General features: G+C 41.8%; 1 protein-coding gene across 1 annotated transcript in view; it reads left to right on the forward strand.

Annotated features, from left to right (window-relative positions):
* cpt1a2b (carnitine palmitoyltransferase 1A2b) overlaps positions 1 to 17,983 on the forward strand; it is a 67,774-nt gene that overhangs the window by 36,190 nt on the left and 13,601 nt on the right. The window contains exons 12-13 of the mRNA XM_079252689.1: positions 1,751 to 1,856; positions 9,288 to 9,404. Coding sequence (XP_079108815.1) covers positions 1,751 to 1,856; positions 9,288 to 9,404 — 223 coding nt within the window. The remainder of the gene's footprint in view (positions 1 to 1,750; positions 1,857 to 9,287; positions 9,405 to 17,983) is intronic.

Raw genomic sequence — 17,983 nt, forward strand, 5'->3', positions numbered from 1 at the left:
TAACCACTACTGTCAGGTTTTCACATTAATGTTGAGATGAAGAAGTTTTCTGTGTTCCCACATTCATCAGCATCAGACAAACTTTTACTTAGTTTTTTTTTTGTCTTTCTGAAGTTGATGTCAAATGTTTAACAGTATTTACATCTTCACGTCATGTGTCAGAGAGGGAGCAGGCAGAAGGGTAAACGTACGTAGCCTTACAACGTTAACTCAGAAAAACAGAGGAGAAAACATCATGCCTTCATTTTTCTACATCATCATCACCATCATCATTGTCCTGGTTTAAACTGTTCAAGCTTGTCTTAATTAAAGTGGATCTTGTGGATCTTCTTATTTGTACTTTTCTTCAGCTGACCTGTTACCTGACTCCTGACACGGAGAGACATGTTTACTTCATGTGTTCGTTTTCTTTCCGGAAACAAATCCTGGATTTTGTTTGGAAACAGAAAACACTTTTACTTTTCTGATTTCATATCCTACATTATTTACCAGCCTAATGGTTCTTTTATGCTTTTTTTTGTATATATATGACCTTTGTGTTTCCTTAGACCAGTGGTTTCCAAACTTTTTCTGCAGGGCCCCTTTTCATCGACGACAACAATGTCGAGCCCTCCCTCCCGTCACATGAACCACAGAAACACACTGAGAAATACAGCTTTAGTTCTTGTGGCTGTATTGTAAGTAACTTTAATTAAAACCGTGTCAGTACTATTATCCACTCTCCTGCTTAAACTACTTTAGGTGAGAGGAGTTTTCTATGAGACGATGCTGCTTTAGTGAAACAACTTATATCCTCCTGACTACCAGTAGTTCAATTTGTCTTCTGTGGAGGACCTTTGTAAACCTAAATATTTTCATCTCCCTGAATGCTACTGAACTAACACCTTTTGGTCTTTAAAGAGGACATTTAGTGCTTTTAAATGGTACCTCATTTGTGTGTGTGTGTGTGTGTGTGTGGGGGGGGTCTTTGTGAACTTTCTTTCTCTCTTAAAGAAAAATGGCCTCCATTGCAACAAGCATGTTTTCTGGGAAGAGCAAAAGTGCACAATACTTTTCTTTCTGCTGATTTTTACTTGAAATGTTGTAGTTATATTTTTATTGAATATCTTATAAACACATTAAATTGTTTCTTGGATAAATATTAATATATTTTACCACAATATTTAAAAGTTTAAGCAATGTCTTCCGTAGTGGACATTTGTAGTTACACATTTTTTTCCTGGTAGTCAGGAGGATATATGATAGTTGGATAGTTTATTTCTAAAGTCACCTGCAGGATTTTCTTTGTATTCAGGATGAAAAGTCCAAGTCGCGGTGTAACTTGTTTGGCTTCATAATATTTTGGTACATGCAAAATACTACGGTCTCATTATCACCCACCATTGGTTTTTACTCTTACTGGTAAACCAGCGACAGATATGCTCCAACGTAGTTTGTTCTCTTTTTTTTTTAATCACCTGAAGTCTCTCTTGTACATTTATCATAATTTCTTTTACAAATTTTACAAATTTACAAATTTGTAAAAACTCCCAAGTGTTATTGAGCCTTGCCGTGCCCCCCCACCCTCCTCTGTGATAACTCTTGGCCCCCCAGTTTGGGAACCACTGCCTTACACCAAAGCCAACCTGAAAGTTGAACATGTTGTCTGTGGTGAATTTAAGCATTTCCCATCAAAGCAGAGGAGAAATCTGGATGATCTGGTTTCCAGCTGCTGGTTCTAATTCTTTTATTTATTTATTTTTTTTTAAAGGTGGTTCGACAAATCCTTCTCCATCGTGATCTACAAGAACGGGAAGAGCGGGCTGAATGCCGAGCACTCCTGGGCAGATGCCCCCACTGTGGCTCACCTGTGGGAGGTGTGTATTTGTGTCCTCAAGTGTGAGCCCATTTTTTATGGAAGTGTGTGTGTTTGAAGAGGAAGGGTAGTGAAATGAGACAGAAGGGACAAAACTGCTGCTTTATTTATATCCTGCTGGTTCACTAGAAAGTCATCTGGAGAAAGTTTTATGGAAACGGTCGTTGTGTAATTATAAATCTGTCATATGGTCCACATCAGCAGAATTTATATGAACTCATATTTTTACCAGTGTCACTGTGCTCGTAACCTAACGCTGACCATAAGAAGTCCAGTAAGTGGTCCAGTCTCTGTACCGCAGGTCCACTTTTCCCACTGTCACTCTGGACCAGTCCATCTACTGGTGTCTGGCCACAACGTCTACCGTTCTGTAATTAGTTTGTTTAGTAAACGAAGACATTAAGGGAAACAATGAACTGGAAAAGCACTGGGAGAGCTCCACCAAGCAGCTCATTTCCACTAAGCTCCAGTCCCACATTCATTTACATGTTTACACTATGAGATTCATTCATCATCAAAACACACCTTTAGCATGTGAAACATCAATCAAATTATCATTAACAGCAGTCTTCTTTTAGTTCTTCTCTTTTCACTACTTTTTTATCTTTTATTTATGCAGAACCACAAATAAACCAAAGAAATGTTTCATTTTATCTTTAAACTTTCCATGGAAGCAGGAAACGTGTGTTAGCAGCAACCCGAGCCACTGTCACATTATTATTAATTAATATTAATATTAATTAATATTAATTAATAATATTAGACATCACATGTCTAATATTAATATTACCGTATTTTCTGGCCACAAAGTGCACTAAGGAACAATTACAGAGTCTGTTCTTGTCTTCAGGTGATACATAAGCCGCACCGCGTTACTGGGCGCACGCTAAGTAACGAAAGCCAACCAGTGGGTTTGGTTGAACTTTCTTTAAAAATACCGGGATTTATTTTAAAATACACACATTTTTCAATCAGTCTGTTCCATTTTTAATTAATCAAAGTCCTCATCTTCTGTGTCGGCTTGAACAGCTGGACGATTTCACCATTAGCCCCACCGGGTTCTCTCTCTTCGTTGTCAGAGTCGTTGCTGGGTGGCGGTTCAGTGATGATACCGGCTTTTTGCGAAAGCTCTGACAACAATCGATAGAGATACCTTGGCCAGGCATCTACAGTCCAATCACATATGGAGGCGTAACTCGCCCGATGCCGCCTTCTAATCTTTGTCTGTTCACCGTCTCTCATCCATCACTCCCATGATGCTGGAAGTTTAGCTTTAAACGCCTTGCAGTAAACACCAATGTCCAGCGGTTGTTAGACCTCCCGGGATGACAGTGAGCTCAGAATTCATTTGCTTTACTTGAGTTTTCACCGTAGCGGTGATATGGGCGCAGATGGAGTCGCAGATCAACAGAGACGGTGATGCGTGGTCTCTTTCCATACATCTCTCTTTCTGCCACTTTTTCATTTTCTGCTGGTATTACACCCCTACAACGCTGGGAAATGGTCTTAGAGTCAACCAAGCAGAGCACTTACTAAAATCACACAACATCTTTACAGATTTTGGGATTCGGCACACACAGAAGGCGCACCGGGTTAAAATCTCCCGCTTACTTGAAGCGGGAGATCGGGTACCTGTCAATCAAAAGGACACGCCCCTAAATATGCTGAACTTCAAGATTAAATTACTTTTAAACGGGCGAGTTAGAAAAAAATTCACTTCCCCCACAGTTGTCATGAAGGTAAACCTGACCTATTAAAGCTAAAATGGATTTTTGAACCAGGCTGTAAACATGTTTATTTCTGCTGTGAAGTTGGTCTTTTTAACATGGGAGTCTATGGAGATTTGCTCTGTTTTGCAGCCCCTAGTGGATGAAGGGGGAACTGCAGTTTTATGCACTTCCGCATAGGTTTCACTTTTAACCGCCGGAGGTTGCCGCTTGGCGTTACCGTGACAATTTAAAGCAGTTCATTACTGAGCTAAGACTCTTTGATTCAGTCCTCTCAAAGCAACAGGAACGTGGGAAACAATGAGAGGAGAAATTCCTTTTCATCAGGAAGGAAAACCTCCAGGCGAGCCAAGTTCAGGACGGGCGGCTGTCTGCCTCCACCTGTTGGGGCATGTAGAGGGATGGAGATGGGGTCAGCAGGCTTCAGAACTGATCTGCATAGTTACATTTGTTGTTAATGAGAATAAAGGTTTGTTTCTTCTTTCTGAACTGGCTGCCAGAGTTTGGAGACGTTGTCGGAAGCAGTTTTTCCTCTTCAGCTTGAAGCCATGTCGCTCGTCTTCAGGCCTCCAGCTGTGTGTTCGCTCAGGCTGAAACCACAGAGATTCAACTGGAATTTGTTCCTACAAAGGGTCAGTTTGGTGTGTTTATGTCCATGTTCTGCAATGACTGGTTGGCATCCCCACCAGCAAAGACACTGGAATCCACCCAGTTGAAACATCTGTGTTGATAACAGATAAATCACTTGTTCAGGAACTTTTCCACTGCAAATCTTGGCAGGGATTTACTGGAGTTTACTGGATGTCTGGAATTCCTCTGATGCTATTGCAGTAGCTTATTTTTCCCAGTGGAAAGAGTTTTTATGCACTGGGACAAAACGTTTTATAGTTTATGGGTTATAATGTCGGGGCAGTATGTGTGTTATTTTAAATTCTTTTTGGTTATTAGCCTTATCTGGGTTGTTTATCTTTGCTCAGCTCTTGGGAAAGGTTTTAATCTGCAGCTTTCTGTATAAAGCTTTATATAGAAATACATGGATGAACAAGTGGATGTGAAATCCTCTGCTGTGGGTGGAGTCAACTCTCACAAAGCAGGAATATTTTTCTGTAATGACTTCATTTCAACTGAAGCTCACCTCCTGCAGAAGGGAGTTTCTGTCTGTGAAATTATCTTGGGAAATTCCAGTTGGACTTTTATGTTGAACTTGATTTGAAAACACACACAGCCTGGACCTCTGGTGTGAAGTCATCGTTGATGGTTGGTGAACAAACACACCGGCTGTCAGGTTTAAAACCTCTGTGACATGTAAAATAAATAAAGAAAGAGACACGGACTTAGAACTCAGTGTAACCTTTGCAAAGGGGAAGAGAACTGTCTCAGAGCTCGCACAGAGACTCCTAACTGTCTTCTTCGCTTGCTCTTCCTCTGCTCAGACTTTTTATTTGACAGATAACGGCATGACACATGTCATGAGTTCATCACACATTTTCCAGTTAATGAATAGTATTAACTTCATTTACTCCTGCAGCTGCCAAAACAATAAGCATCTATTTTAACAGACTACCAGAAGCAAGTCATGAGTAAAACACGAGGTGCAAAGATAAGAACAGGATGGTATGTCTGAGTGAGCCAAGCTCATTAAACATGAGGCACCCTGCTTCACCAGAAAGAATCAATCTTTGTTAAAGTAATCTCAAAAGTTAACATATAATAAAAGAAAATATAAGTCATGAACAAATGATAATATATAAATTTTCTAACACCGGCAACATGAAACACACCTGCTTTACATTAAACAGACCAACATGCACAATGTTCACTTCATGTTTCAGGGTTCAGCTTCTGTTTTATTCTCATTTCAGTCGAATCTCACTTTTTAAAGATACAACTCAACCTAACAGCATGGTAGTCGTCCTGATAGAAGCATGGACACACACCTGGTAACGGGGGGAAACAGGGGGGGTACATCTGGGGGGGATTGTTCATGAACCAACGCTGCAGTAGAAATGGTCCACCTGATCCTGACAAGCGGCAACATCCAGGGGTTAAAAATGAAGCCTGATGCGGAGGTACCAAAAGTGTAGCTCCTCATCCACCAGGGCAGGGATCCATCCATCCATCTTCTGCCGCTTATCCGACGGCGGGTCGCGGGGGCAGCAGCCTAAGCAGGGAAGCCCAGACTTCCCTCTCCCCAGCCCCATTTGCCAACTCTGCGGGGGGGATCCCGAGGCGTTCCCAGGCCAGCCGAGAGATATAATCCCTCCAGCGTGTCCTGGGTCTTCCCCGGGGTCTCCTCCCAGAGGGACGTGCCTGGAACCCCTCACCAGGGAGGTCCAGGAGGCATCCTGACCAGATGCCCGCGTGTCCTGGGTCTTCCCCGGGGTCTCCTCCCAGAGGGACGTGCCTGGAACACCTCACCAGGGAGGTCCAGGAGGCATCCTGACCAGATGCCCGAGCCACCTCAACTGGTGCAGCGGAGAGCCCGGCCGCAGAGTCCGCATGACTACAGGGCAGGGATGTCAAGCGCAATTTCACTTGGGGCCGAATAACAAAACACACTTTATATTATTGGCCAAACAAAATCGACATTTGTTGAAAAATAAATGTTTTTTTTTTAAAAACAAAACTAGAAATAAAAACAGGATTATTATTTCAGAATAAAAAAGAAAACAAACTTTAAAGGGAAATTATCTTCCTCACTCGCCAGATATCCGGCTAGAACTGCAAGTCTGCAAAAACAAACTCCCAAACTCTGTCCGCTCTGCATAGTCCTTATTTCCTTTCTAAGAGCAAAGTGAAGACTCAGCGCTTCAAGGAGCACTTCCACACTTAGTTTAGGTATATTCGTCAGAGGAGTTGGAGAACTTAGCCCAATTCTTCACAACAAATATGATGGTATTTATTCTTTGTATTTTAACAGGGAATATTGTGGGTTGAAAAAAGAAGAAGAAAAAAAAAGCAGATAGCACTACATGTCAACACTGGTGTCCAACTGGACTCCAGCAGTCCACCAGCACCTTCCCACAATGTCATCATCTTTTGGATTTTATTGGCTTTACTCATAAGAAAACAAACATTTAATTTCATGTTCAGTTCAACTTTACATTGTTTCACATGAACAAATAGGCACAGATAGAAGATAAATCTTGTGTAATCTGCCCCTTAAAGCACATTTCAAATAATGATAAGTTGAGTTTACTTTACTAAATTATGGTAACCAGGTCAGACTGGAAACAACAAATTTCTTTCTCTGATAATCATCACTGCTACTTCACCAAACGCTCCTACTCTCCCACGACTTCCACACGTAGCACAAATAGACCATTTCTTCTATTAAATGCAGGAGTTTTAGCTTTCAGCTGAAGAACAAAGATAATCTACTAAAGCTATCACAGTTTTTATTGTAGGCCAGTTTAAACCTTGATTACAGACAGTATCCAATGTAACAACACAAAAATGGCAACGTGTTGAATCATCAGTGTAAGTTTCTACATGTAAATAAGTAACTTTGGGCAAGTTCACGCTGCTGTTTGGTCCGCTTGAAACCACAGCCTGCTTCCGGGGAGTGTAAGAAACTAAACAGTCTAATGAGAAATCACAAAACATCCCATTCTGACACAGCTGAAAATCTTCCAAAGCATCTCCATGACTGATTTAGTTTTCCATCTATTTGAAACAAGAGTCTAAACTGGGAGAAAAAATCTGCAACAGAAGGTCACGAAGGAAATGAGAAGTTAGAAACAATTTTTCTGTCTTCAAACAGCAACATTTCAGAAGAAACACATACTGATAATAAAATAAGAGCATCTTGTCTCCTTGCTTTAAACACTTTATTAGATACACAATACACACTTATCTATGTAGCCAATCACACGGCAACACACGTAGACGCGGTGAAGGCGACCTGCAAAAAAAGATTTAACATGGCAGCTTGTTGGTCTGAGTATTTACTGGGATTTTCACCCACAACCATCTCCAGAGTTTCCAGAGAAGGTCTGAAGAAGAGAACAAGGTCTGGTTGATGTCAGAGGAGAATGGACAGACTGGTTGGAGATGATAGGAAGACAACAGGAAGTCCAGTAAGCACTGGTTCCAACCAAGATCTGCAGAACATCATCTCTGAACACCCAACCCGTCCAGCCTGGAAGCAGATGGTCTCCAGCAGCAGAAGACCACAGCGGGTTCCCTCCTGTCAGTAAGAACAGGAAACTGAGGCTACAATTCACACAGACTCACCAGAACTGGACAATAGAAGATGGAGAAACGTTGCTGGTCTGATGAGTCTCCAGTTCAGCTCCACATTCACATGGTAGGATCAGAATCTGCTGGAAACATCATGATAACATGGATCCATCCTGCCGTCAGGATCAACGCTTCCCAGTTTGGTCCCCTTAGTACCAACATGACCTGGTTTAACCCCCACAGCCTACCTGAGTCCTGCTGCTGACCATGTCCATCCCTTTCTGAGCACAGTGTAGCATCTTCTGATGGAAACTTCCAGCAGGATGATGCACCATGTCACAAAGCTCACATCATCTCCACCATGACGATGAGTTCACTGTCCTCCAACGGCCTCCACAGTCACCAGATCTGCTGCAGCTGTCGTGTCGTGAACCAACGTTTCTTTGGCTCCAAAGAATGAAAGCAGTTCAGAAGGTCCAGCCTGGTACGAACCAGGTGGACCTGAATGAATAAATACTTAGTTTATCAGTACACTGCAAAAACTCAGCCTTAAAAAAAACAAGAAAAAATTATACAAAAATGAGGTAAATGTTGCTTAAAATGAGATAAATTATCTGCCAACAGAACAAGAAAATTTGGCTTGTCAAGACTTCCCAAAACAAGTAAAAATACTCTTAAAACAAGAGGAATTTTCTGGCATCTTTGACAACTAAGAATGATCTTACCATTAAAAAAAAAATAAGCATATGTGTACTCAATTTAAGATTTTTATTCTTAGTTAGATTTCAGTTTTTGCAGTGTAGAGGTTTTATGTCCTTCAAGCCCTCTTGGTGAAGCAGATGAGTGTCGGACAACTCGGCATCATTCTGCTGGCAACGATGCTGGACAGGTCAAGTGCAAAAATCGCAGCAGAGTTGAGCATGTAGGTTGAACCCATCACCAACCGGATGGAAAATTCTTTCCAAGTCTTTTTTTTTTAACAATTTAAAAGCAGAAAAAAAACAAGTTTTCTGACAGGTGTCGGATTTACTGCAAGAAGCCTTGTTACAACCCAGAAATAGTCCAGATTCCTGCCTTCCTGCATCATTTAGTTCACTTCTTTTTTTTATTTTTTATTTGTGTTTTATTGTCGTTTTCACCGTATAAACTTTACATCTGGTGCATTTGCAACATTAACCATTTACCAAAACTTTGATGTAAAAAAAAAAGTCAATAGTTTACAAAATTTGTAAACAAGAAAAAACCAAAAATAAATATATGAAATAAAATAAAATTAGTGTCTCAGCAGGGTGAGATGTGTTTTTTTCTTTTTCTTTCATGCCTTTTAATCCCCTTCTCGTTACCTAACCCTAATCTACCATGTAGGTATTTCACTTCTTCATGGCTGCTGATCACAGCTGCTGACTTCGTCGGCAGCAAACGCGACGCTTCTCTCCGTTCTTCACAGTTTCGTTTCTAGAAAAACTTCAGATTTCTCCGCAGCTTCTCCATTAAGACTCGTTTACCTTCCTGTTTATTTCCAGTACACTCTGGCCACCGATGCCTTCCAGCTGGGATACACCGAGGATGGACACTGTAAAGGCCAACTGGAGCGCTCGCTGCCCCCCCCTCAGAGGCTCACATGGGAAATCCCATCCGAGGTACGAAGACTATGCTAAATGTTACGTTTGAACTGGTTTGGACTGGTTTGGACTGGTTTTCCTGACAGGAACCACAGCCAGATCATTGGTTTGGACCAGGCGGGTGCTGGTAAAAGTCTGGGTTCGGGTTCTGATACCTGTACTCACCTGTACACTTTATAAACATCATCTGGCCCAGTTAGACCAGAACTGTTCCTTTGGCCCAGTTAGACCAGAACAGTTCCTTTGGCCCAGTTAGACCAGAACAGCTCCTTTGGCCCAGTTAGACCAGAACAGCTCCTTTGGCCCAGTTAGACCAGAAAAGTTCCTTTGGCCCAGTTAGACCAGAAAAGTTCCTTTGGCCCAGTTAGACCAGAACTGTTCCTTTGGCCCAGTTAGACCAGAACTGTTCCTTTGGCCCAGTTAGACCAGAACTGTTCCTTTGGCCCAGTTAGACCAGAACTGTTCCTTTGGCCCAGTTAGACCAGAACTGTTCCTTTGGCCCAGTTAATCCAGAACAGCTCCTTTGGCCCAGTTAGACCAGAACAGTTCCTTTGGCCCAGTTAGACCAGAACAGCTCCTTTGGCCCAGTTAGACCAGAAAAGTTCCTTTGGCCCAGTTAGACCAGAACTGTTACTTTGGCCCAGTTAGACCAGAACAGTTCCTTTGGCCCAGTTAGACCAGAACAGCTCCTTGGGCCCAGTTAGACCAGAACAGTTCCTTTGGCCCAGTTAGACCAGAACAGTTCCTTTGGCCCAGTTAGACCAGAACTGTTCCTTTGGCCCAGTTAGACCAGAACTGTTCCTTTGGCCCAGTTAGACCAGAACAGTTCCTTTGGCCCAGTTAGACCAGAACCGTTCCTTTGGCCCAGTTAGACCAGAACCGTTCCTTTGGCCCAGTTAGACCAGAACTGTTCCTTTGGCCCAGTTAGACCAGAACTGTTCCTTTGGCCCAGTTAATCCAGAACAGCTCCTTTGGCCCAGTTAGACCAGAACAGTTCCTTTGGCCCAGTTAGACCAGAACAGCTCCTTTGGCCCAGTTAGACCAGAAAAGTTCCTTTGGCCCAGTTAGACCAGAACAGCTCCTTTGGCCCAGTTAGACCAGAACTGTTCCTTTGGCCCAGTTAGACCAGAACAGCTCCTTGGGCCCAGTTAGACCAGAACAGTTCCTTTGGCCCAGTTAGACCAGAACAGTTCCTTTGGCCCAGTTAGACCAGAACTGTTCCTTTGGCCCAGTTAGACCAGAACTGTTCCTTTGGCCCAGTTAGACCAGAACTGTTCCTTTGGCCCAGTTAGACCAGAACAGTTCCTTTGGCCCAGTTAGACCAGAACAGTTCCTTTGGCCCAGTTAGACCAGAACTGTTCCTTTGGCCCAGTTAGACCAGAACTGTTCCTTTGGCCCAGTTAGACCAGAACTGTTCCTTTGGCCCAGTTAGACCAGAACAGCTCCTTTGGCCCAGTTAGACCAGAACAGCTCCTTTGGCCCAGTTAGACCAGAACAGCTCCTTTGGCCCAGTTAGACCAGAACAGCTCCTTTGGCCCAGTTAGACCAGAACAGCTCCTTTGGCCCAGTTAGACCAGAACAGCTCCTTTGGCCCAGTTAGACCAGAACAGCTCCTTTGGCCCAGTTAGACCAGAACAGCTCCTTTGGCCCAGTTAGACCAGAACAGCTCCTTTGGCCCAGTTAGACCAGAACTGTTCCTTTGGCCCAGTTAGACCAGAACTGTTCCTTTGGCCCAGTTAGACCAGAACTGTTCCTTTGGCCCAGTTAGACCAGAACAGCTCCTTTGGCCCAGTTAGACCAGAACTGTTACTTTGGCCCAGTTAGACCAGAACTGTTCCTTTGGCCCAGTTAGACCAGAACTGTTCCTTTGGCCCAGTTAGACCAGAACAGCTCCTTTGGCCCAGTTAGACCAGAACTGTTCCTTTGGCCCAGTTAGACCAGAACTGTTCCTTTGGCCCAGTTAGACCAGAACTGTTCCTTTGGCCCAGTTAGACCAGAACAGCTCCTTTGGCCCAGTTAGAACAGCACATTTCCTTTCTCATAACTAATCCTGCAGCCAGGATGTGGCAGTTTGCATATTTTACCACAACCTGGACTTAAGATTTATATTTGGTTGGTTCGAAACGTGTTAACAGCCTCACAAATGCCAAATATTTTTCCTTTGATAAGAAAAAAAAACATGGTGTGTATCTGCGCTAAGCAGTCACACACATTTCCGGTTTTGTTTCTAAACTTGACCAATAAGGTTTATGCTTATTTTGAAAGGAAATTGAGGGGTCGGCTCTTTAAAAATGTTTTGCTGATCTTTAGGTGAAGTTTCTGACTCTTTATTTTTAGACCCACATGGAGATGAAACTTTGGCTGTTTGGGGTTTTTATTGTGTCTTATGCAAGTATCCTGCAGAAATACACTGTAACTATGGACACAGTATGAACAGCAGACGAGGTAGAGGACCCTTAACGCCATCACTATGGATTTACCCAGAATGGTCCACTTCCTGTACTGAAGCGGACCAGGACCTGAGTTTGTAGGCGGACCGAGTCTGCTTCTTTGCTCTGAATCAGAATTCACATTTCCCCAAACGAAGCGACTTTCCGAGCAAACCGACTCGGTTTCTAATCAAAAGGCTGATGTGAATGTGACAGTCCCGCCTCACTGGCAAATAAATGAAGAGAAAAGCGGTATTATAAGTACTTTAATATAATTACCTGATATTTTAGGTGCTTTTCTCCTCCAGCTTTGTGTCAAACGAGAGATGCACTTCAGCAACCACTGAACCACACAGTTGGCTTTATCCTGACGCAATTTCTGAACAGTCAGTAGAGCTGAATTAAGGGTTCATTTGCTATTTTTCTTTGCACGTTCAACAAGGACACGCTATTCTGACAACGTATGCCCACCCACACCCCTGTTGTTGCTCCTAGCGGTACATTCATGTTTCCTGTAGAGTCCAGCGAAGAACGTAAAATGAAAAATGTGTTGACCATGTGTTGGTTTGACATGAAGAAGATGGTAGAGATATGTTTGGACTGGAGGTAATGGTTGCCAAATATATTTTAAAGTGTGAAAAAACCACGGAGTGAGAAAAAAAAAAGCTTGAATGGAAACATCAGAATCGCACGCTACCGTCTACTGTTCAGTGTCGTCATAGTAACTGTCATGTGTCGCACGTCTGCATGTTCACAAGCAGAAAAATGAAGTGTTAGTAGAATAATAAAATCACAATTTCACTTTAAATCTGAGTTTAAAGGTGGAGTATGTAAGATTTTCAATGTTTTCAAAATAAATTAACTAAAAAAATAACTACAATCATAATTAGATAGTTTTTTTTAAACATGTAGGTTCCAGTCTGTCTATATTTGATGTTATTAAATTACAAGTTTAGTTATTGACAAAGACCCTTCTTAAATGTTTGCCTACCAGTAAGAAAAAGTGCTTTTTGTCATTTGTCATTAATTAAACTTGTGATTTTAATAACGCATCAAATATGGACAGACTGGAACCTACATGTTAAAAAAAAAACTAATTATGATTGTAGTTATTTTATTTGATTTATTTTGAAAATATTGAAAATCTTACATACTCTACCTTTAAAGCAACGTTGTGGAAAAAAAAAGGAAGGATCATGAGTACTGTATCAAATCACTGCACATACTTTCACTATCTCAGTGTGGACACTTGTTGTTTATTCTAGCATTGTTTCCGCTGTGTTACCCCTCAGTGGCAGCTTGTTCTGCCAGGAGGTCACATGCAAACTAAACTCTGAAGAACAGCAACAAGCTGGGCGATGTGTTTGTGTTCTCGCCCAGCTTTGGCGCCAGGAAATATCTGTCGGCTCCGCTCTTTTAGGTCTTCAGATCTAAAACCTGTGTTAAGCCAGTTGGGGTCAAAACAAGCTGCAACAGTTGCACGTTCAAGAAAAACATTCCAGCTGTAATTATGAAGATTAAACAGAAGAAAAGATGATATCGTCACCTATTCACACACACCCACACACACGCCTGCTTTAGAGCAGCTATGGGGAGGTTTTGTTGACAGTGTAATTCCTGCCTGTTCCTCCGTTTACTCCAACATTAAAGATCACAGCTGAGTGTGACACCTCAAAAACAAATGTTGACCCTAAAAAACTCACTTTGTGCCAAACATTGACTTTGAGGGAAACTTAAAGTTAACATCCCGCATTCACACAAGTCCCCATAAAGCAGTGAAGTCTTGCTCCCTTCATGTAGGCGAAACACCAGCCTTTTATCGCCACCCACCAGCATCCTGAGAGGGATACAGGCACATTTTTTTTGTCATTAAATCATCTTTTTACACCCTCTTTGCTCAGGAAATAGCTTCCACTTGACCCTCAAAGAGTAATTTACATGAACCACAGGCTGCAGCTGAGCTAAACTACGTCAGCTTGCAGTCGTACATCAGCTTCAGTGACCAAAACGAGGACATTTCTCTCAACAACTTCACCTCATCTTGCTTCTGGTCATAACTCATTTTGCACTCCCTCCAAAAAAAACGGAAGAAGAGGCGCATCACTCCAAATGCATGATGTTTTCATATTAAGACAAGAATCCTGTCTCAGTGGGAAGTACATTCTTTTACTGATAAATCATGTCTTTAAACACTTAAAGAGGTGCTATGATGGTATTTGGAGTTTTCTGAGCTTTCTACAGTGTTACAGTGTTGAATCCTCATCAGACATGTGAACGACACTGTTTTTTATCACCTAAATGCATGTTTGAGTTTGAGTTTGAGTTCCAGCACTCTCTCCATTCGGTTTCCATGGCGACGAAAAACGTGTCGTTTTAGAGAGTTTTTTCTACTTGGAAATCCTTGTGACGTCCCGGGGGATAAGGTTCGGTGATTGGTTACCTTCTACTGGTTAACAAGGGCATGTACAAATACATCAGGCGGGTGGAAAACGTGGGATAAAGTTGTTTCCAACGATGGCTGGTGAGTTTATCAAAGAGAGACATCCTGCTGCATTCGTTGCTGTGGGTTGCTGTTTTCCACTTCGTTTTCAGGGACTGATTCAGGTTCCAACATGTAGGGCTGTATGCTATGTGTTGACATTGTAGTTTGTGTTTTTTATTGAGTTCATATTAGCCTAATCCTTCTGTTTATGAGACGTTACAATGACAGTGAAAGCAGGTGCGGTGCGCGCTCCCGATGTAGTGCAGTGGTGCAGTTGCGGGAGGCGGGGCTTAATGCGGAAGAGTCTCAATCCACTCGTTTTGCCCGCAGGCTGATCTGACAGCCTACGGAGAGGGTCGGTCTGAAGTAAATAAAGCCATTTGTGACAATAACTCGATCAATCCCAGCCCTTCTGGTCTCAGAAATAAAAATAAATTAGCCTGAAATGCACATAATAGTTCCACTTTAAGCTTCACACCTCCATAAAAAACGCCATGAATAACACAAATGAATAAACTCCGACACAAATCAGTTCCTTTTCAGATAAGTAAACACTATACTCATGTGTCACCAATATTTGGACACATGTTAACACTACAGTCACGGCAACGCAACACATAGTGGCAAAGCGGATAGGAAAACCTGTTTTTACAGAGAATCAGGCAGTCACACTGAACCATCGCAATGTTGCTGCCAGGTTTGTTCTATCCAGGCACATCATAGATGGATGGATGGATGGAAGATGACAGACTGATAACAAAAAGTCTGTTTTGACTCTTCAGTTTCATATGTGCAACTTACATGCAGGCTTAATAAACAACCTTTACATGAACTCTGCTGAATCTTTACCGTATGGATATGAAATGTCTGATAAGTCAGAGTTAATCCATGAGGACCCCTGGATTACATGGTTTCAATACATGACGCACATTCATGGTGTTGCTCCACAATGTGCATTAAAACGGTGTAACGCACGGGTCCGAGTTGACCATGGTCCCACACAGTAAACTTTTTTTTTAAAAAAAAGTTTTCTTTTATTGTGTGTTCTGACCGACACGCCAAGGTGAACATCACAACCTCCGTGTCAACACCTGAATAATCCTATGTGAATATCACACTTATATGTACACTAATATGCAACTTTAGAGGTACTTGATCCAGATTTCTTGCCTATAAGTTCTGTAACTTGACTGTTTTGGTCAACCTCTCACACAAAGTATCCTCCGTTACCGGGGATTCAAGGGTTAACATTTGGTTTCCCGGGTCTGACGTAAGGTTTGTAATGTAACTATAGATGTGATGGGTATCCACAGAAAGTACATAATCTCAGCTAAAAGCTCATTAAAACATTTCTACCACCAACTAATTACAGCTGAAACGCTCAACAATGAAAAGACTTGGTAAACAAAGTCCAAAAACGACATCTCTGCTGAAAGCATACACATCAGATTACACACCTGTACCTGTGTCATCACGCTATGGCCAACACTCACCAAACCAGATTTTGTTCTGCATGTGGTTTTGTGTGTTCAGAGGCAGTGAACCAGAACTTTGGGAAAAAAACAAAACTGTTCACACACGATTAAATGTGTTGATAACGCTTTAATTAAAAGATATATTTAAAACATATGATGGAGATCACCAACAGCAAATAAGTTGGAGCAAAGGCTCAATGACGTGATCTAGTGCAAGTAATGAGTGCAGCATGATAATATAGTGTAATAATATAGTGTAATAAAATGGGTCCTTCGGAAACAAAGTTTCTAGAGAAGAACTGAGAAACTACTGCAGATGTGTTCAGGGGTATGATGCATGTGGTGGTCATTTCAGTGGGTTGGGCTAAAAAGGGTAAAAAAAAAAAAAATCCAGCAGCATGAACTGTTTATGAAAAGGGTGTGAGGGGCCTGAGATCTTCCTGCTTTGGGCCATGCGGTGCTTTAATGCAATGCCCTCTGTGGTGCTCCATTTACAGTGTGGTGAGGATGTGTTGGGGCAAGTGGGATCTCCATCCTGCAAGGGAAGTGCTGGTGTTGCTGTGTCCACTTCACCTGTGACACTGTGCATTTCCAGTACACACAGAACTGCACGAAAACTAAATATTGCAATAGAATAAACGCTAACTGAAGCACCTACATTTAAAAAAATATTGATAAAAAGTTTTTACGCTTGCATGAGGTGGGTTTTTTTTTTTTTTTTTTAAACGTTTTAATATACAAATATATTGCAAAAGTGTAATGAAACACTGCTTTTGCAGTTATGTGTCCCCAGACGTGACGCGTTGGGTCATGTGACCAGTTCATTTCCGGCAAAGATGGCGCGATGTGGAAGAAACAACAAATTTCAGAGTTTTAGAAAAGAAAATGAGGCAGAAAAAAAAAGCCTTAATCTCTCCGCAGGAAGAAGAAAACCACAAATGAACATAACTTGGCGGTCATGCATCAGCTGCAACTGAGGCTTCTCCGATAAACACTGTTCAATGGAAACGCCAATAAATCGTAGTTGTTGTTTGTCGAAACTTAGGAATATCGCTTTTATTTTTAGGAAAAAAGTTATGGGAACACAGCCACTGTGATACCATTTTTCTGTCGGATATTGTTTCTTGTTGCTGTGGTTTGTTGTGCTTTTCCTTAAAGGCAACAAACTGCGTACTCCTTCACCTGACGATAACTTAACTGCTGTAATAAATTGCTGGTGTTAAATTTGGCAGCATTTATGCTGCTTCTGGAAACTTCCACCTGGCATATCAGACATTTTTATACTAAGTAATAAATTCAAGTTACAGACTAATGCTTTTGCTAACTATGAGCATAACAATGACCCGTGTGGCTTCTTCTTTTCCGACCAACCCAAAACAGTTGTCATATTGTGTAACTTCCTGTGTCTGCATGCAGCTGTTTTAGGCAGGAAAAAACATGTTTCCATGGTATCTGGTAGTACCCACCAAAACCAATTACCCTACTTTTGGCAGGATTGGTAAATATTATCCAACTTGTGCGTCTAGTCGAAGCAAAGGGCAAGGCGCCACTCTCATATAATGGAGAGGGGAAATACTGCATTGCATCATCCACTGATGAAAAACCCATCAACAGCTGGTGGTAGTAGTTCATAAATCCTAGGTATTGTAGTTTCTTTGTGGGTTTTTTCCTCTGTTGGACATTAACAGGAACCAGCATTTTCTTTAGACAAATGCTGGAGAGAACAGTTAATAATGTAATAACAGTTAAAGGGTAAAAACTTGAAACAGGAAAGTGTTAACAAAGACTTAATTTCAATATTATTTATCCAAACCGAGTGGTGGAGACGGCTCAGATTGGTTTGTTTCCAAAAATGTATATAAAACTTTATATAACTGCTGGAAAAATGTCTGTATTAAACATTACAGCAGGAAGTTAGCCCTCTAGGAGTAACTGGCCATGTTGACTACTTTATTGACTTTTAACCATCAAACCTTCATACTTAACCTTTAACCCTTTATGAGCCTGTTCTAGTATTTGATAATATTGATGATCCAGGTTTCAACCAGCATTTCATTGCATCATCCGGTCTAAGCCTGCACATGCAAATCTAACAGGTTCAAATTACTTAACATCTGCTCTCCTTGTCATAACTTTGGCTCTCCGCTGACAAATATTACCTGACATTATCATGTTTTCACACCATTATCTCAGCCGTTACCACATAGTTGT

This window comes from Telmatherina bonti (assembly GCF_933228915.1).
Source record: "Telmatherina bonti genome assembly, chromosome: 14".
NCBI classification, from domain to species: Eukaryota; Metazoa; Chordata; class Actinopteri; order Atheriniformes; family Telmatherinidae; genus Telmatherina; species Telmatherina bonti.